The following is a 21,984-nucleotide window of genomic DNA, read 5'->3' on the forward strand; positions in this document are numbered from 1 at the left end:
TTGTTGCAATCATGAAATCTCATCTGAATCCTTGCTAAGTCCGGAACTTGCATATGGAGATATAAAAGAGTCGGCAGTTTGTCTCATCAAATCACTGTTTGAATTTGGACAGCCGATTGTGCCTTGATGGCATCAACCTTCTAGCTTGAGGAATGAGTCAGGAATGGTCAAAGTATCTGAGACTCCTTGCTCTAGCATCTAAGATGAGTATTTGAGCAAGAGACCAGCCAAAGGTATTACAACATTATCTTCTGCTCTGATTCAAGAAATCCTTTGACTTTCTAAATTTTGGTAAAGAATCTGGCTCTGGTCTCTGATAACGTTTTTGCAGCAAAATAACACACAAAGGCTGTGGGTAAGGTCTCATCTTCTGGCTCATAGTCAGCTTCTGAAATACAAGTTCTCCTCCATGATTAGTGACTCTAAAAACGCCCTAAAATGGAAAACTGAACTTTACTCAATCATATGCTTCAGAAAATGTGAAATTGTAGAATGAAGAAGATTAGCGGAACTGCCCAGTGCCTGGTCAACTGGTAGTGAACAAAGCCCCTAGTATGTGACATCATATCAGCCGCTCCTTGACTGGCATTGGTTACCTTCTATTTCCTCTGATGGCCATTCACAGGGGAGTATATATCAATTATATGCACCCAAATTAACCATAGTGAACAACATGCACATGACATATGCATTATTTACATCAGTTGAATTTGAAGGAATAAACAAGAGTAGCATTGCATGAGTAGATTAGAATTACAATAGAGATTCATTTTCACACCACAATTGTCACTGTAGGATAATTACTTACACATTTAAATATATTCAAGAGCTCCATAGGACTAATCACACTATTTGAGGACCACGTGGATAATAATTGTGCATCCCTTATCTAAGACGTTGTACTTAGGATATTGGAAGAAATGTGTACTTCGATGTGATATCTGGTACTGCAGAGTCTTTGAAAATTGAAAATGTGCTAGATGATAATGTCTTTCAAAGAATCAAATAGGGAGGCGCATCGCTGCTCCAAATACCATACAATGACCTGTGGCTGATAACTTTCAGACAGCACGCTTACCTGGGTCTCCTTTGCCTCCGTCTTGACCTGGGGGACCTGGTGGTCCTGCGAAGAAGGTTTCTGCCAGAGAATAGAATGATTTATATATTAAGGATTTTGCCATATACATAAGTTTAAAGTGGCATTGCATCATAAACCATCACGAGAACCTGGTTAATTGGAGTTTTGTGGCTACGTGTAAAGGAAGTCAACTTTGTCTTAACATTTGGAACTGGATTATGATGGCTCCACTTGCCAGGGTTGTCCACCTGGCATTCTGCAGAACAATACAACTTTGGCTCCTATACACTGAGCTTGTATTGCATATTTTTCTTTCTTTGCCACCTAACCAGTACACAGTCAAATCTACAAAATGTTACTTTGCCTCCAAACAGGAACTAATCAACTCCCCCTCACTAGTTCACTTTTTTAATACAACTTTTCTCAGCATCATGAAAACAAACTCTTGCATTTAAAGATTGTGAAAATAATGTTTAATACCTAAAATCAATGAATGTCAATACTGTTACTAAAATACTAAAACCCTCTCCTTTGCATGTGTGCATAGGGTGAGAGTTGACATCAGGGTTTATTTAAGGTGAATTTCCTGTTGGGATCTGGTAGGTCCCATTGGCTGTTTTAGCAGGTATCTTGCCTATATAAGTCCCATCATTGACCTAAATGGTGAAGAGAAGACCGTGGCAACATGTAAATTACAGGAGCATCATATATAATGAGATACACCATTTTGAAATGTAGATAGAGTTGAACATCCTACAGCACAGATGTAACTCTGCCTCTTGCGTTTAATGACTCCGCTGCAAAGTCAGAAGCCTTTCTGCAGTGTGACTCCCTTCAATCACACTGTCACCCCATGTGATGCCAGGGGGCAGGAGGGAGTAGGAGCTATGAGAGATACATGAGTGTAACGCAAGTAAGTGTTTCATGCCACTTACTGATGTGAGGTGTTTGCCTTGTGACTTGCTTGTCTGGCTTCCAGGCCTGTTTTTGAGTTGTGGGTCTGCCAAAGGGCAGCCGCGGTGATGGAGGAGGCAGTAGACCCTCCCGACTGGTCACCTGATAGTGAGTTTCTATAATTGACTTTGGTCCTTGAAGATGAGCTGGCAGTTCAGCCATTATATTAAGGGCTTCCCTGTAGTTAGGACTGACAACCCCAGTCAGTGAATTGCTGGAATTGTGACTTTTGAATTGATAATGAGTTTTGGGAATCTGCATTTGTGTTGAGAGAGGCTAAACTAGATGGAGGAGGAGATTCACATTACGATAGAATGGGAGGTTTGAGAAGTGGAAGCCAGGAGCTAATCGGAGCAGAGTAATAGCGTAAGTTGAAAATGTACTCTAGCTGCTATGAGTAGTTACAAAAGCCAAGAGGAATTTGAAAACATGTAGCACCTAAACACACAAAATGTAAATATTCCAGGGAATTTAGGAGGCTCATGGTTCTCCCTAATGACAAGGATTTGTCACTTACAAAAGTATAGATATTCGACTTTAGAACCATGGGCAGCCTCTGAGACATTGGTATTTGCCCCTGCTATTCTCATATTCAATGAAGATGAAGCGAGCAGGTGAGAAGCCCTAAACCTCCATCTTAGGTATGTACTGATAACTGAGTAGGAGCCTAAGAGTTAAATGCACAAATTGCACTAGTCCTTAAGAAGAGCACCAAAACAGGGCCTGTTGTCCTCTCCGCATTTGTGGATGGTAGTAGTAGGATTGTGCACCTTCATTCCTTCCCTTCAGATTACTAGTCTGATGGTAGATATGTATGGAAATTTGTGGTTGCAGGGAGTATGAGCAGACATGTGTTCCCGGAGGGCAAAGGGACCATGGCTATGTAGGTGGACATTAATGTGGCTATCTTTGACTCACACTGCATTGGTAAAAGAGGTGAATCTAATCATAGAGTTTCTTGTTTTAATGCCATATTTTAAAGAAGGCTTTTGCTTACTATATTCTATTGAAGCTCTATAAAAGTCACCCTACATGTAATGTTTTCTAGGCCATTGAACAGCAGAGTAAGAGTTTGGGTAGGGCCAATGGTCTGATTGAAGGAAACACAATATGGTAACTAAGGGTGGACAGCAAGCAACAGCAACATTTATAAGCCAAGTCCCTACTTCAAATTGATCAATGCATGAATTTTGGCTACAAACTCTTCACACATAGTGACCTGATTTAGAGCTGGTTGATAACTAAACATCCTCTTAGTTCTGGAAGAGCGATAGATACTGAGGAGGATCCAATGGTGCAATTTACTTCATCGTACTATCCATATGGAAATGAAAGCTTTTCAGTTACCACCCAGCTATAATTCACACACAGTAGTTTTTCTAAAGCAGACATCTCTTGGCATGACACTATTGGGACAGAAATTTCCAGGATTAGTTTTGCTCTATCGAATAGAATGCTACCATATTAGTAAAAAATAAAAGCATGTAACGAGACATAACATACTATCTTTGGCCAGCCTAAGTTGTGTGGTTGCTGTTCATTAGCAGGAACTTGTAATAGCCTTCAAAGGTTTAACAGCGGAAGCAAAAACTACCTTGTGTCATTTAGAGGGCTGACTGCTTTGTTTTTGCAGAGGTAGAACTAGTGTCCTTACCTGAAGATGGGACAAAGGCACCGGGCGGTCCAGCGGGTCCAGCTGGACCAGCAGGTCCAGGTGGTCCAGCAGGCCCAACAGGTCCTGGCGGTCCTGGTGGTCCAGTTCTACCTTCACCTGAGAAACAAGATCAACCAACAAGTCTGAATAAAATATGCACATTTTCAGTACTATGGATATAATATATAAGGTCAATAATAAATTAGCTTTTACTGTATTTCACGATCTTAATGTGTGTAGCTTTTACCATCCCTGATAACCCTCACTGTTGCCTCACCTGGCTGACCAGCAACACCGGGCGGTCCAGGTGGTCCTTGAATAGAAGCACCTGAAAAGGAGTACGAAAAAGTGAAATTAGTATTTATTCTGATATCGGTGACCAATGTTTGCATCGAAAAGCCAGCCTCAGCAGGAACACATCACCATGCAGTAAGAATTCTTCTCCCGTGCTGAATATTTAGATAAACAGTGGTTTAAGAAGGTGATGAAAGAGAGGATGTAAGCGATGTAGAGTCCAATGTTCAAGCAATGCTGCAAAAAAACACTCAGTGTATTATGATGCCATTCATTTTAACCTACCGCACCTCAAATGTACAATTGTCCTTTGGGTGCATTGAAGTGGATATACTAAGGCCTGTGCTCAATAAATAGGAGCCCCCAGGAAACATATTACAAGTGACAAAAATACCATCTGCAAAACATGTCAGCCATTTAAAGGTGATGGGCATTTGCCCTCCATTAAACTGGTAGTCACTTGAACTACAATATGGCCACATGGTACTGTAATCACAAGGCTCTTGTGATGGGGGAGTTCAAACCTATCAAAACTATGCTGTTGTTTACTCTTCAAGAAGAACAAGTTCTAGGGTATTCCTATGGTCCAACAGAGACAACAAAAAGGCACTGTCTGCTGACATCAGGAATCATGAAACACCACTGTAATCACCTAAAAAAGTAGCTGTGTACCACTCCATTGAACCAAAATAAAAAAAATAGCACAGCGTCAAGGTTATTCGCAATTTCTTTGACTCTATCCAAAAGGGTTGTATGTGTCCGTGTGTGTGTGGAACTGAAGCTTTACTGCAAAAAGCTGGACTGACAATAAAGATGGCCACTCTACTCAAAGGCCACTATGCCTTTTGATAGTGATTGCTACCTTGCTCTAGGTTCAGTATATGACATCACAATGGCAGTTCTACACCCCTGACGCACAATACGAGTGACCATAATTATGGCCAGTGTGTTCCAAAGCTCACTATGTCAGACACCGGTGATGGTCATTCAGCTGGAATGCTTCAGATTCATGTATTTTATGTTAGCCTCTATGCCCCAGTGGTCACTAGGGATAGCAATGATTCAGCATTGTCTGTGGTCTGCAACATTTCCTGACAACTGAAGTACATATTAGCCAATAGGCACGTGTTACAATTCAAACCACAATACAACTTGCTGCACTGTAGCTTCCAATTTAAAAACCTGGAACCACTGTGAGACTAGGGGAACAAACTGCAGACAAGTGTTCTCACTGGAAGCACAAGAAGTCCAGCCTACTTTCAGATCCATGAGGCCTCTTAGGCATTGTGAAACTAGCATTTACAAAGGTGCTTTGATGTATTGCCAGTGGTGTTTATGCCACTATAATGCTGTTTTTTTTACTTTACAGTATTGCAAAGGTTTGGTAAAGCCGTGCCCTTCTGAGGATTGTACGCTCTAGTCACTTCGCACCTAGGTCATTTTCATAATTGTCGTTAGCCATAATATTACCATTGGGGAACACTTTTCTAACAAAGTCTCTCTAGATAATAAAAAATACAACACATGAAATTATGTCAATGGATTATAAAAATGCAATAGACAAACCAGGGTTTATGGCTGAGTGTGGAAAAGAATCACAACCAGTATTAGATTGCAGTTTTAATCACACAAAAAAGTTAACTGAAAGTTATTCAAAAGCAATTTTTGTGACTACGCTGATTCTACAAGCAACAGATGTAGCCAGCATTAAGACAATTTAAGTGTGGTCAAGGTGAACTGCTAATTCAAAATGTGTCCCCTGTGTCTACGTGCATTTTGATCCTAGACCTTTCTGGGCATGTCTTTAATGTGAAGTTCAGCTACACAAACATTCTGGCATCTTAAACGTCCACCGAAAGACAGGCATGATTGGGTGAAATCTAGCCTAGTCCTGAGAGTTATAGACAGCAACAATCACCTGAAAGCGAACCCTGCCACTATGGATCACAGACCAGACTAGAGAGTAGTGCATTCCAGTGTTCGATAGCAAACGATGAGAAGGTGCAAGCTTCTGGCCATTTCAAGAAATTGAAAGGAATCATCAGAAGCCTAGAAGTTGATGAATAACGGGCCACACTTGTGATAGGCCTAATGAACCAGATACAGAGGTTTGAACAGAATCCAATACAAGAAAGTACTAAATGAGGTACCAGTCTGGTGAGGTGAGTACAAAATGAGCCTTACCACAAAATTCTATCTTCTATGAAGGGGAGTGACAAAGAATTCAAGAAGGCACAACTACAGAAAATTGCAGTGCTCAGGCATGATAGAGTAATTGCCCTGGACACTGCTTTGACACTAGATGAGGTTATGAAAAGGCATTATTTTAGGAAAGAAGCAAGGATGAGGAAAGCAGGACGGTAACATCTTACTGACCTTCATGGATAGGTAGATAATGTAATCAAAGTAGATACCAAGGTTCCTGATGGCGGGGCTGAAGTTGGAGTGCCACCAATCCAACGTTCACTCGGAAGTGTGCTTGTGGAGCACAAAACCTCAGTTTTGTCAGCATTGTGTCCAAGGGAACACTCACTTATCCAAGAGAGAACTACCATGAGTTAGTTCTCATAGGCTATAGAGGAGTTGTCCTGAGCTGTATGCTCAGCTGGGTATCATCCACGCAGTACAGGAGTTCAAGAGTGCATGAGCCGGGCAAAGAGCAAAACACAGATGATGAACAGTGTAGGGCTAAGAGAGAAATCCTATGACACATCTTGTAAAGAAATGTTGTATTCTGATTGAGGGGGAGTGGATGATCTGGGGTGATTCTGCAAATAGGCAGCAAGCCAGGCAAGGGCCTAAGTCCGAACACTGACCAGATGTAAACAAATCACCAACAGGTCGTGGATAACTGTATCAAAGGATGCAGAGAGATTGTGACGAATCAAGGTGGCCAAACACTTTGTACTCATTTCAATTGTAGCATCTGGGGCTATGTATTTCTAGTGGAGAAAGCAAGGGACATTTTACTGGTTAAATGATGAAAACAACTAAAAGTAAGACAGCGTTATATATTAAAAGGCAAATGGATTTTTTCATGTCAGATCAATAGATGTGGCGGCAACTGGATTCTGTAAAACCATTGGTTAGTAGCTGCCTGGAATTTTCCACCAGGTATGGAGTTTTACCCCTGAAGGTGACTGCATCCGAACCGCAGCAGGTGAACTCTTGGTTCAGTGTGGAGAAGTGCAATCTTGATCTCATCTGAGATACCTTAGGAGTGCATCATAATCACGAGTAGTCAGCACTCAAATATATTCTGCATGATTAATGTTACCAAGGAGAGTTGAGTTTTGCATATTTAAAGTACTCCACCTTAAAAATGTGTGTATAGAACGTGATTATTGAAGGTCTATGGAACATTTATATATTAATGTGCCAGGAGAAGTTACAAAATGTGTCCCATTCAGAGGTTAATAATTTAGAAAGTGTATTTTTAAATCAACATTTAATCAATTATACATGTGACAAGAATAATTTCCATGCAGCTGCATTTAGAATGACATCTTCCTAATCCTTTACAACTTATACATGTCTTAAGAAGCTGCATTAATTGTGTGGATAGAAATGTGCACGTATTCTGTAACTCTCTGCACTGCTAAAGTTGACTAGAGTGGGCCTCGAGAACCTAGTCCAGTTCAAGCTCATGTTTAAAGTCTAATATGTAATTCGTATTTAACCTTCAACGTAGGATACATTTGCTTGTATTTTGTTTACTCTGCAGGTATGGACAAGGCCTCATTAGTTATCATAGAAAGCTTTTGTTTTCATTAGATAGCAAGGTATAAGAAGACGAAGTTGGCAAGGAGAAGTGCGTTGAGGAGCAAGGAGGCAAGTTCTCATGGAGGTGGAGAGGAATGACTAAGGACGAAGTCGCAACTTATCGATGTGGGAAAGGTGGTGCAAATTGTGCCGGAGCCATGGAAATTCACTAGCAAGGATCATGTGGGATTATCTACCCTGAATGCAATTGATATTTTATGCTGAAAAGTAGTGAAGGACAGAGAGAGTCATCCTAAGTTTTCACAGAGAGTAGATATATATGTCTGCTGGTGTGGCTTTATTCTACCTGACCTATGGTTGGAGTGTCTTCTACTGAAGACTCTAACAGCTGACACGTTTCTGATTTCACCTTTACTAAATGCTTCCTGGTTTAGGGTTGCCCTTTTAAGGAAGTGTAGGGAGAGATAGCTTGCTCATGCTTACTTTGGAAAATGATATGCTGCAATTTAATATTCAATTCTCTTTTCCTGATCATCTCAATCGTCGTCATAGAGTTAGTCATCTGCTTTGTATTATAGAGGGTAAATTTCTTCAGGAGATTTGGACTTATTTTGGTCTTTCTTTATTTCTATACGATCATGTTGAGATTGGTCTATATTGATTTCTTCTAAATTAAACCCTACTAAACTCAGATTAAGTTGTGAGTGAGTTATTGTGTGACCACATTGGATACACTGTAATGAGATGTTAGAAAGTGATAATTTTCTCTCTTTATCTCTCATGCAGCTGTAATGATCGTCGATTTGGAGATAAATGTTTGAGTGGGTCTGAGCTACAGCAGTGTTACCAATATTAATGTGATTATCTCTAGGAAGAGTCTGAGTAATAATAATCTGCATGATGGAAAAATCAATGCTAAAGGTAGGAAGTAGGCAGTTACTTACCTGACAGATGATGAAGAAAATTACCTGTGTTGCACAGAACCAGGCAATGGATGATGACCTCCGAAAAGCTCTCAAGTCGCAAGAAGTAGATACCGTCCATGGCAATGATGCTTTAAGGCTATTGTAGCATTATGGTGCCACCACAAAAAGCCACAAGAGGGCATGAAGTTTTACAACAAATGGTCTAAAAATGCCCTGCTTACTAGAGGAAAGGAGCAATCAAACTGCAAAACTTAATTTTGGCTGGGACTTCAAAAAACCCTGCACTGGAGTTTATAACATAAATGTATCTTTTACTCTTGTGGAAATGCAACATTGGGCGACACAACTACTACCACAGAGGCCTTTCCCTACCTGCTGCCCCTGATACTCCTGCAATGCCAGGTGGTCCTGGGGGTCCTGGTGGTCCAGGAGGACCTGGAATTGGTTGTGCACCTAAGGAAATTAAGACATGCATGTCACAACTGTGAATTTAATGTGAAACAGGGATCGCCAGAGTCTTTACAGAAGTCAAAAGATCACCCAGTGTTAGAAAGAGACCGTATGTACACAAATGACAACTGATTAGTACGGAGGTGAGTCCATCTAAAAAATGACAACTAGTGAGTATGGAGGTGAGTACATCTAATATTCAGAACAGAAAAATAATATAAAGAGAACAAGACAGAGTGCAACCTTGGAACCCACAATAGGATAGAGGACACTCTATTTTCCAAAAGCATGAAGTTAAGGGTAACCAGATCCTAACTGTCTCCAAAACAGAAGGCATTCCATGTATTTTTTCATTGCCTCATGGAATGGGACTTAGGTACCTGGAACTCCAGGTGATGTGAATTCTAGATTCATTGGGCTCAACCTGAAAAAGTATGCATCAGGATGAGGTTTTTCTTAAAACTTAGTCCCCAGTTTCTCAAAGCTTTACATTCTGAAAGCTTTACATTACTTGAATACCTCTAAGATGCTTTGTTTCGGTACAAGACAGTTAGCGAGTCTCTATTGAGGATTTATGATGAAGCAGGCAAGTTTGTAAATTCACCTTGTATGAGTAGGCGGACATGGTAGAGTTCTGAGGACTGCGGTGATATTTGCAAATGGCTACTTTTTGCTTTTTATGTTTCATGTGGAGCAACATATTCCAGGGCTGCTTTGAGAAGTCTGACGTCACTCTTCAGCTTGAAACTACAGTTACTGTAGCTGTACTCTGTAAAGTCTGTAGAAACTGACACATGGTAGATTTGCACATTAACCTACTGCTTGATTTAAAAGTGTGTAGTAACAGGGGGATATACTAGCACCATGGCAATGGCAGCTCTATACAACAGGTCACGGAACAGGAGACAGTGGTCGGTAGCATTAAGTGGTCTTACTGCTCGCAACAGCCACATTGTAGTGCTGCCACTCATACTGCTAACAGCAGGAAGTTATGTCTGCAGCAGGATAAGAAGGCCAGAGCTCTCCCCTCTGATAATACACCCCATCAGGCTACAGGCTAATGCTGTGGACAATTAATCCAGATGCTGGGGGTGCTGCCCTGACAGCAGTGGTTAGCTCACTAGAGTCACTAAAAGAAATAACGGTTGCCTATTGCGGTCCATTTTGTTGTGACTTGCCAGGGTCTACCTTCATAATGGTACCGCCGGCTTCAACAAATGCCCAACTAGCGTACAGTAAGGTAGTGGTTACATAACATAACCATGTAAAAAGAGCAAATGGACATGTCATTACTTGCTGTAAGCACCGTGACTGGAGTGGTCCCTGCTGCAACCTCAGGGATTGTTGCCTGTCTTCAGTTATTTGAGTCTTGCCATTGACTGCATCATCTTCTCGGAGGCGGACGTTGTTTGCAAGCATGTACCACTAGCGCTATAAAGTCCTTTTGGAAGCAGAGTTTAGGAAGCTGGGCCTGTAATGCAATCTCCAATTTACAAATGCATTTGTAACCCTGACATACTCCGTGGGGCAGCATTTAATGTGATATGTCCACATGCATGGAATGGATTTAGCAGAGAGGTCTTAAATCTATATTTCTCTAGATACAAAGCCATTCTGGATGGGCTGATCACACACAAAGTGTTTGATCAAGTTCATGAGATAGAGGGCATCTAAATACCGACCAGTGTCCAATCATAGCTTTACTAGAGGAAAAATTACATTTGTGAGGATTTGAGCCTTAGACTTTATCGCTATGAATCTTTATTTTCATGGTTGATTTCTCAGTTTTACTAATGCTTTTACTGATTTATAAGTGTTGGATTTTGGGCTACTCTAGGTTTCCTCAAACTGATAGGAAGTTAACATAGTATTTTGCAATGGTTAAAACTCAAGGATCCAAGGAGTCTGTCAGGACTAAGAAACAAGAAAAACACGAGGACACTCAGAGCGCAGGAGCAAAAACGAGACAAAGAAAACATTTCCCGAATCAAGGAACACAGAGAGGAAGAACATCTCCAAGGACTGTGGCAAAATATTGAACACCACAAAAACAGCCGACCAAGATGAAAAAACTGAAGACCAAGATGAGAAAACTGATGACCAAGATGAAACAATAGATCACGGAGATTAAAAAACTGACGACCAAGATGAAACAACAGATCACGGAGATGAAAAAACTGATGACCAAGATGAAACAACAGATCACGGAGAGGAAAAAACTAATGACCAAGATGAAACAACAGATGACCAAGATGAAAAAAACTGACGACCAAGATGAAACAACAGATGACGGAGACAAAAAACAGACAACCATGGCACAGATATATAACAAAAAGACGTGTAGATCAAATAAAAGAACGACTGGCTGTGCACAGCGACAAAACAAGGTTAAACAGCACTTTGCAGAGCAAGTAGCTCCACTTATTAATGTCCATTATAAATGCAGTTCTACATCATGGCAGAGTTATCTTTAAATTCAATTCATATGGAGGCCTCTAGCGACCAAAATACATCTGCGACAATAACATCTACATGCAGTCTCTAAAACATTATAAACACAATCAAATTGACCAGAACACTGACACAAGTCCTGCTGACCTCAAAACTATGCAAAACAAGCATTTGCAATGCAATAGGTCTCCTATTTATGAGAGTTTGAGCTATTGGCATTGTACATGACAATGCCTTTTATTTATTTGTTGTTTTTAAAACAGATAAATAAAAGGCATTGTCATTTACAATGCCAATAGCTTAAACTCTCGCAAATGCGAGACCTATTACATCGCAAATGCGTTCAGTGCCCGTGCTATAAAAATGTTTTAAAAAGCATTAGGAGAAACCGTGTCCTGTCTGCAACAGCAGGCGGGACAAAGCTATTTGAGAAAATAGTGCTCAGAGGCTGTAATTACCCCCTTCCTTGCACTACCTCCCCAGTGCTGCCGTCGGCCAATGGCCGACGCGGCCCCGCCCGTTTTGCGGAAGTGCCGCACTGCGGGAAAATCGGGGCCGCGGTAAAGGGGTTAAAGCTTACTGAGAAGCAACACACGTAACAGGGAGTGTCGCCATTGGAGGATACAAAATGAGAAAAGGTGGTACTAAGACGGAACTACTAAGCCTTTTGACCAATGAACAGCCACAGTTTACAGTGGACAATGACACAAGCGAATAAAAAATATGGACAGAGAGTGGAAGGAGCTTCATACTTGAATACAGCATGCCTCACCAAACAGCGCATGCTCTGCCCAGGCTCGAACTAAAAAGCTGCAAATCAAAGTGGAATTCATCCAAAATGGACGATTCCCACATTAGTCCTTGCTAACACCTTTGTAATGTGCAGCGGAGGACCCAGGGAAAGCTATGCAACTCAGCTTCTCTATGGCCTGCCTGCCAGGTTAGGAGAGGGGGAGTGCGGAGCGACTCCATTCGCAACGTGGTTGCAATGGCAATCGTTACCCAATCAGAATGACAGGGGGACACGAGAGTGAGTTACAAGAGAATGATTCATTCTGCACTGCTCAGCAGATTTTTTCTCATTTCTTTTTGATACTGAAATGAATATGTAGTCCTTATAAAACATTTCTTGTTCTTAAATGTATTTAACCAGTGCCAAGAGAGGACGTATGCAAATTGTGTGGTTACGTCTCTGTTGCTGTGCGGTACTTTGAACTGCCGCTTTTGTGAGCTATCTATTCCAAAAATATAAAAGTTTATTTTACTTCCTTACGTTCTGAGGTTTGAGAAGAGCTGTATACGACTGATGTTTCACCAGGATCACCACGGGCTCCTTTAACACCTACGTATTCAAAAATGTAAAAATGACAGGTTAGCATAGTTTTATCTGGATAGAAAATTAAATTAGAAATTCAAAAATGTAAAACAAAAAAACATACAATCTAAGAAAAACGTAAATGATGTGCAGACCCTTCCTCTCCTTAATGACACAATCTTCCGTGAACTAATATTTCAATAGGCTCATGTAAAAAGGTGAAGCAGCTGACACCCTCTTTTCCCTTTTTGTTCCTGCGTCAATTGGTAACCTTTTCTGCAGCAAATAAATGCTGCAAATATGCACCCTTTAGGAGAAAGTAATGTATGTATGATCATCATGCGCCTATCCATGTGTGGAGCATCGAGGGTCTATACTTCCCAGAATGCCGTGCAGTGGTGACACAGCACTGGTAGATCACAGTACCGGATCATATCGCAAATGATAATCACTAAAGCCCTGATTTACTACCATGTTGAGTGGTATTTGCACCACATTTTTGGTGCATCCACGATGCAAAATGCTAATCAAGATTTACAACGCCAGAAAAGGGCCAATTTGCGCCCTCTCGCGTTTGACTCCTTTAGTTATTTTAATATAGTGAAAGAGAAATTGGTATGCCTACAGTCGATGTAGTTTGACATTTAATGATGTGACATCATCATCAGGGCAAGGCATGTGAGCACCTAGTATCTGGTGGGAGATTTAAGGTATTACTCCTTAGCCTGGGGTCATCCCGATTGGGAGAATGCAATAACTAGGGCAATCAATTAGGCCTGCATTAAGGTAATTTAGGTATTGGAGGAAGGGTTGTGCATCAGACTTCTTGGGTATAAATCTATTCGGTCTGCGGGGTCCCGCATGGTGCAAAGGAATGTGACAGCTGTTACACTTAAGTTGAGCCTTGCAAGTGATTATGATCCAGAGGCAAGCGGCCTGCTGGAGTAGCCGATAAGAATGGTAAGCGCATAGGTGGAATTGCCTCCTATTGGATTTAGCATTGTTGCATACTTTATTAGACACCATTAAGTCTGTCTCTCCGCTAGACCCTCTTCCCATGTCTAAACTTAGATTCATTGACGATGCTGCCCTTACAATAATTCTTGCTCTTCTCAACTCCTCTCTGAGTATGGGCTATGTCCCCAGAATTGGAAACATGCTGTAGTACACCCTTTGCTCAAGAAGGAAGGCATTGACCCCCTTTGTTGGGCCAATTGTTCAGCCCATTTCTCTCCTCCCAGCCTTTTCTAAGATTCTTGAAAAGCATATCAACACTCAACTCTTCTCCTTTGTTACTTCCTGCAATCAGCTCCATCTGTGTCAGTCCGGCTTTAGGGCAGGCCATAGTATGGAATCCGCCTTACTGGGAGTCACAGAGCTCCATCTGCAAGAGCAGGATTACGGTGGAACAGCTGCACTTATCCTTTTGGATTTAAGTGCAGCTTTTGATACAGTTCTACATTCTATATTACTGGACAGATTGGAGATGCTAGGCATTGTGGACATGGCACTAAGATGGATGTCCTCGTTTTAAAAGATCGTACTTTTCAGGTCTCATCAACTGATAACACATACAAAACCCTCCCACTGCCCTTGGGGGTTCCGCAGGGCTCCATTTTGAGTCCCCTGCCTTTTAACATTTACTTCCGCCCTCTGATGGACGTGATTGAGGAGTCTGGTCTCACTCTGTTCTCCTACGCTGATGACTCCCAGATAATTTTCTCACTTTCTAATGCACAGATTGTAGATGCGTCCTCACTTAGGCAAGGTCTGACTAATGTCGCCCGCTGGATTAACAGGATTACTTTAAAGCTTAATGGCGACAAAACTGAAGTTATGATTCTGGGCAACAATCCCGAACTCCGGGGAGTTAAACGCTGGCCGGCCTCCCTGGGACCCTTACCTACGCCGGTTGATAAAGTCAAGAACCTTGGCTTTATTATTGATAAGGACATTTCACTTAAGCCGCAGGTCTCAAAACTCACAGCCTCTTGTTTTTTCACTCTCAAATGGCTCAAGAAAAATCTCTGGCTGATTCCTTTGAATACCCACAGAACGGTTTTACAGGCCTTGATAACGTCCAGATTGGACTATGGAAATGTCCTATACCTGGGCGCAGCTAAATCTGTGATCCGCCATTTACAGATCATTTATAATGCGACTGCCCGCCTTCTCTTTTGAATGCCTAAACATACTTTTGTCTCTCCCTCTCTCCATAAGCTTCACTGGCTCAAGGTCAGCAAACAAATTAAATTTAAGGTATTGTGTTACATGCTCCGAGCCAGGCATGGCCTCGCACCTACATGCATCCGTGGCCTGGTGTTACCTTATGTTCCTACCCGGTCACTAAGATCAGCTAACCTTGCGCTATGCACAATGCCCAGGTTTCGCTTTTCCTGCATGAAGGGTCGCTCCTTTGCATATTTGGGCCCAAAAATTGGAACTCCCTTCCTTTGGCTCTTAGGAACTGCCACTCTCTACTCTTGTTCCGTAAGAATCTAAAGACTTTACTCTTCAACTGCTCTTAATGGCCTAATGGATTCGCTTTCGGCTTATGCACCCTGTAACTGTTTTGCTCTAGTGCCGAGAGACCCTTTTGGGTAGCTGGGCGCTCTATAAATTCTCTAAAATAAAAATTAAAAAGATATTGGAAGGCGCTGCCAAGGAGGCTAGCAGAAGAATGGCCTTTGGACCCAGTTGCGGACTGCCAACTGGGGGTCTCCATTAAATGGTGAAGAATGTTGTCTGCGGCTCGTCCGTCTGGTCTGAAATGCACCAGCACAATGAGAGGTCAGAAGTGTGCCACAGACCCTCCTGTCCTGGACACGGACGGTCGCTCCCCTCGCTTCCTCCTCTCTTGAAACGGATGGTATCGTAGCGCTTAACTATACTCTGCTTTACTATTAAATCGTAGCGCTTGCCTGCACACTGCCTTCTAACTTCATAGCGCCCAACTCGGATTTGCATTTTCTTTCACTAGCGCGAACTTGCGGACATTTGTTTAGCTCCTCCCCTTATACCCGTGGTGTTGCAGCGCTCGACTCGGCACCGGATTGATACATAGTAGCACTTTACTAAACATTAATTATTACTATTGTTGCAATCGCTTGACCTCTGATTATTAACTTGTAGCGCTAGCGCGCATTACTGGGCATTTCTTTGACTAAGTGCGTGTTGTGGGCATTTCTTTGACTACGTGCGTGTTGTGTTATACCTGCATATTGTCACAGCGCTCTGACCCTGCGCTTGTATTCCTCCTCAATTGCTGCACTACCCTGACTAGACATAGCCCTATTAGCGCCCCATTACTCCCACTGCCTGTGCCCCAAGCAGCGTTTGTTGTTGTTGCTGCCATTTTGTGTATGGTCCCTGGCCCTTCCTCCACCTAGCTCCCGCCTCCCAGCAGCCCCTCCCACCCACTGGAGCTACAAGCCGCCCTCGCACGAACGTTGAACTGTGACCCTCCTGTCCTGGACACGGACGGTCGCTCCCCTCGCTTCCTCCTCTCTTGAAACGGATGGTATCGTAGCGCTTAACTATACTCTGCTTTACTATTAAATCGTAGCGCTTGCCTGCACACTGCCTTCTAACTTCATAGCGCCCAACTCGGATTTGCATTTTCTTTCACTAGCGCGAACTTGCGGACATTTGTTTAGCTCCTCCCCTTATACCCGTGGTGTTGCAGCGCTCGACTCGGCACCGGATTGATACATAGTAGCGCTTTACTAAACATTAATTATTACTATTGTTCCAATCGCTTGACCTCTGATTATTAACTTGTAGCGCTAGCGCGCATTACTGGGCATTTCTTTGACTAAGTGCGTGTTGTGGGCATTTCTTTGACTACGTGCGTGTTGTGTTATACCTGCATATTGTCACAGCGCTCTGACCCTGCGCTTGTATTCCTCCTCAATTGCTGCACTACCCTGACTAGACATAGCCCTATTAGCGCCCCATTACTCCCACTGCCTGTGCCCCAAGCAGCATTTGTTGTTGTTGCTGCCATTTTGTGTATGGTCCCTGGCCCTTCCTCCACCTAGCTCCCGCCTCCCAGCAGCCCCTCCCACGCTCCGCCCCCTCCACCATCCATTTATGACCAATGCCCCCACGCGCAGCGTCCACGCGCTACGGCCGCGCCGAAGGTGCGCCAAAGGTAAGCCCGTCTACGCCCGTCTGCGCCTGGACCGCGCCCAGCGCCACACCCCCTGGTTCCCGTAATGCCCAGCCCACTCGCATCACTTACGATGCCACTACCCTCCTAGCCCTTAACCCCGGCCGTTCCCCCAACTGCGTCCAAGCCGCTCCTGGACACACCCATGGACCCTTCTCTTGCAACTCCTGCAAGTTCGACGGCACCAAAACCAACTCCTCATCCACCAACACCATACAGAGATCCGACACTAACCACCTAAAATGCATCCTGCTCAACACCCGCTCAGTCCACAGACACGCCATCGACCTCTGGAATCTACTAGACACCATCTCACCGGACGTCGCCTTCCTAACAGAAACATGGATGAATGCCTCTTCAGCCCCAGACATCACCATTGCCATCCCGGAAGGATACAAGATCATCCGTAAGGACCGCATCAAGCAAACAGGAGGAGGCATCGCTATCGTCCATAAGAATTCCATCCGCATCTCAACCAGCTCTGACGCCAACCGAACACCTCCACTTCCAGATCCACACCGACCCCAAGACCACACTCAGAGGCACCCTCCTCTACCGGCCTCCAGGACCCCGTGCACAATTCAGGGACGACATCACTGACTTTATCACCCCACACGCCCTCCCCTCCGAGGACTACATTCTATTGGGAGACCTCAATTTTCACCTGGAAAAGAGCAATGACAGCAGCACCACCACCCTTCTGGACAATCTCGCCAACCTCGGACTCAAACAACTTGTCACTACCCCCACCCACAATGCAGGTCGCACACTCGACCCTATCTTCACCTCCAGCAAACATGTCTCCTTCTGTCACACCACAGCTCTCCATTGGACGGACCACAGCTGCGTTCACTTTATCTACAAGAAGACCACAACCCACAACCATCCTCAACCTACTATGCGAAGAAACTGGAACAAAATCACCACCGATCAGATCTCCTCATCGCTTCAAAACCCCCCTGCCCACTCCTCAAACCCCGACCAAGCAGCCATTAACCTCACCCAATGGCTATCCAACAGCGCCGACATCCTAGCACCGTTGAAAAAACGTCAAATCAAACTAGGCAGCAAAAACGCCTCCTGGTTCAACGATGATCTTAAGAAATCGAAGAAACTCTGTCGCTCCCTCGAGAAAGCCTGGAAAAAAGACCCAAACACCAGCACCAGGGACGCCTTCAAAAACGCCACCCGCATACACCACCAACTAATCCGGTCTGCCAAGAAAGCCGCATTCAAAGACCGACTAGATAACAACGCCCACAACAGCAAGGAATTATTCAACATCGTCAAAGAATTTACCAACCCATCAGCCAACTCCAACGACATCACCCCCTCCCAAGCCCTCTGCGACTCCCTAGCTTCGTTCTTCCACAACAAAATCGCAGGCATCCACAACAGCTTCGACAACCGACCCGGAGACCAACCCACCCAACCTTCTGCAGGACCTTCACCCCCCTTGAACATCCTTAACGACTGGAACCCAATCTCCACTGAGGACACCATCCGCCTGATGAACTCCATCCACTCAGGATCCCCAACTGACCCATGCCCTCACCACATCTTCAACAAAGCAGACTCCATCATAGCACCACACCTCCGAGATGTCATCAACTGCTCCCTCAACTCCGCCACCTTCCCGGAAAGCTGGAAACACGCAGAACTCAGCGCCCTTCTGAAAAAACCCACAGCTGACCCCACCGAACTCAAAAACTACCGCCCCATCTCGCTTCTTCCATTCCCGGCCAAAGTCATTGAGAAAGCTGTCAACAACCAGCTCGCCACCTTCCTCGAAGCCAACAAATCCCTCGACTCCTCACAGTCCGGCTTCCGAGCCAAACACAGCACCGAGACCGCACTTATCACAGCAACAGACGACATTCGAACTCTACTGGACAATGGAGACACAGTCGCCCTCATCCTCCTTGACCTCTCCGCTGCCTTCGACACAGTCTGTCATAGCACCCTTCTACAGCGCCTCAGAAACGTCGGAATCCAAGGAAAAGCACTGGAATGGATCACCTCGTTCCTCACCGGAAGAACCCAGAGAGTCCGCCTCCCACCATTCAAGTCAGAGGCCTCTGAAGTCATCTGCGGCGTGCCACAAGGATCGTCACTCAGCCCACCCTCTTCAACGTATACATGAGCTCCCTTGCGGCCATCGCTCGCCAACACAATCTCAACATCATCTCCTACGCTGACGACACTCAACTGATCCTCTCACTCACCAAAGACCCTAACACCGCCAAAACCAACTTACATGAAGGAATGAAAGAAGTAGCCGAGTGGATGAAGCACAGCCGTCTGAAACTGAACTCAGACAAAACAGAAGTCCTCATCTTAGGCACCTCCCCCTCCGCCTGGGATGACTCTTGGTGGCCAGAGGCCCTTGGAAAAGCACCCATCCCGACGGACCACGCACGGAACCTGGGCGTCATCCTGGACTCCTCACTCTCGATGACCAGACAAGTCAACGCCGTTTCATCATCTTGCTTCAACATTCTTCGCATGCTCAAAAAAACATTTCGCTGGATCCCCACCGAAACTAGAAAAACGGTCACCCACGCACTGGTCACGAGCCGCCTGGACTACGGAAACACCCTATACGCCGGTACCACCGCAAAACTCCAGAAAAAACTCCAACGCATCCAGAACGCTTCAGCCAGGCTCATACTAGACATCCCGCGTAAAGAACACATCTCTGATCACCTGAAAAACCTCCACTGGCTCCCCGTAAATAAGAGGATTACTTTCCGCCTCCTAACCCACGCACACAAAGCACTTTACGAACTTGGACCCGAATGCCTCAACACACGACTGTCCTTCTACACCCCCTCCTGTCAGCTACGATCCTCCAACCAAGCCCTTGCCACTGTACCTCGCATCAACAAAACCACCATGGGAGGTAGATCCTTCTCCTACCTGGCTGCTAAAACCTGGAACTCACTTCCCACTCACCTTCGCCTTACTCAGAACCACCTAGCATTCAGAAAGCAACTTAAAACTTGGATATTCGACAAGTAATTCCCCACCCTTCCTCAAGCGCCTTGAGACCCTATGGGTATGTAGCGCGCTATATAAATCTCTTGATTTGACTTGACTTGACTTGACTAGACGTAGTGCACTTCTGACGTCTCCCTTTCACACAACACAGCGCAGCATGTTGCGTTGCTTGAAAGATTGACAAGTACGAGTCCTACACTCTGAGTAAAAAAGATCACTTTGGAACTGTAAACCACTCTGCAGGAACAGCCTGCCCACTGGGTGGTCACTTAAATATACCTCTCGCTTTGTGCACTAAACTGGCACTCTCCACAATCTCACAACTGCTTACTGTAAGGTGTAGCATTTGCTTCAAGATGGCAGTCACAATAAATGACTGCAGACGGAACATTGGTGAGTACTTACTTAGGGTACTGCCTGCCTTTAGTGTTACTTGTGATACAGGTTGGGTGGACATTGAGTGTGTCAAGTTCACCCGCCGAGGTTAAAGTGACCTAACTACACGTAGAGTGGTTCAGCACTTCCATGCACCTTGTGAATCTTCCTGACTTCAATGATTCGTCAATGACCTCCAATATGTTTTCTGCATGTTCTGTGTATAGATTTTTAGTAAAGTAGTTGCGGTGGTTGGGGGAGGGGTAGGTCCCATGAAGAAAGTCTCAGCGACCATGCGAGCTTAGCCCAAGTGACGTGTGAATTGTGGCACGAGGCAGGAAACAGACTAAAGCATCAAAACAGGAAACATACAATTCTAAGTCCACAATTCCTCGGCTGGAAGCCTTCTGCATTTCATAAGTATGTGTTGGCTCCTACATTCCATGCTCATCCCTGATCTGGCTCTTTGTTACAACAGTTAGTACACCCTAAATGAACAAAAGCTTACAATGCAGTACAGGGGGACGGGGGGGGGGGGAGAGTTAAACTGAAAGTAAGACCCCATTTTCTACTGCCAGCTTGTTCTACCTGACATTTTCCCTCTTTCTCTGCACCCATTTTTACCCCTAGCACTGGCTCTGCCTCCTCCTCTGTCACAGGAAACATTTAAAAAGCCCATGCCCACAACTTCAGTATGAGCCGTTGTGGTCCCTGGCAGTAGCGGCTCCTCCGCTAAGGCGGAGGAGCATCGCCCCACTGTGCGAAGAAAAGTAAAAGTAAAATGATAATAACAATGTTATTCTCATTTTATTTGTACCTTCCTACTGCAACAGCTTGTGGGCGGGAGGGGCAGCTCTGCTCCCAGGGCAGGCCTGGGGAGGCGTGGCGGGCACACTGAAGTGCGCATGATGCTTTGGCCGTCCGTCTCGGGCTGGCCAAGCAGTCATGCTCACTTTGCATGTTTTCCACCAAGACTGCATTACAGCCTGGGTGGAGAACATACCCAGGACCCCAGTCCCTATCTGAGAGCCGAATGACAACACTCAGACAATCACAACGCTGCATTGCAGCGTTGTGATTGGCTCAGGTGAGCCTGGCTGCAGTGCTTCCTGGTCGGCAGACTGAGGAGAGACGATGCAGGAGATGAGCGGCGAGGAGGTAAGTCTATTTTTGTTTTACACCCCTTATCTCCTCGCCCCTGCCCTGCCACCTCAGATCCGTGCAGGCCGCCACTGGTCCTTGGCCCATTTTTTGGCTGCTACAGTACTGGCTCTGAGGGCTGGACAAAAGATGACACTTCGGTCCGACAAATGAACAGCGAAGCTCCTCGCCATAGGGAGAAACACAGAGGCAATGACAGTGGTTAGGGCCAACAGGTCAAACATAAGATATGCAGCTCAGATTGGATTTGCTTTTAGAGACAAAAAATACGACTTGGGAGACAACTTTCTCTCAATAAGTTAATGTGTAACATGTTTAACGCTCTGGGATACTTTGCAGCAAAACAGATCTACACAGAAGCCTATGAGGTAGATACAGTTACCAGCGTCTTTCATAATTCAACAGACTCTAAAGGGTTACTTAGAGGTCAGA

At 44.5% G+C, this 21,984-nt stretch overlaps 1 protein-coding gene across 1 annotated transcript in view; it reads right to left on the reverse strand.

The window, feature by feature from the left end:
- The window catches only part of COL17A1 (collagen type XVII alpha 1 chain), a 189,336-nt gene that overhangs the window by 48,289 nt on the left and 119,063 nt on the right, over positions 1–21,984 (reverse strand). The window contains exons 37-41 of the mRNA XM_086922741.1: positions 12,804–12,872; positions 9,002–9,082; positions 3,964–4,014; positions 3,687–3,803; positions 1,079–1,138 (exon numbers count right to left, since the gene is read on the reverse strand). Coding sequence (XP_086778867.1) covers positions 1,079–1,138; positions 3,687–3,803; positions 3,964–4,014; positions 9,002–9,082; positions 12,804–12,872 — 378 coding nt within the window. The remainder of the gene's footprint in view (positions 1–1,078; positions 1,139–3,686; positions 3,804–3,963; positions 4,015–9,001; positions 9,083–12,803; positions 12,873–21,984) is intronic.

The sequence above is a fragment of the Lissotriton vulgaris genome, chromosome 5 (assembly GCF_964263255.1).
Source record: "Lissotriton vulgaris chromosome 5, aLisVul1.2, whole genome shotgun sequence".
Lineage (NCBI taxonomy): Eukaryota > Metazoa > Chordata > Amphibia > Caudata > Salamandridae > Lissotriton > Lissotriton vulgaris.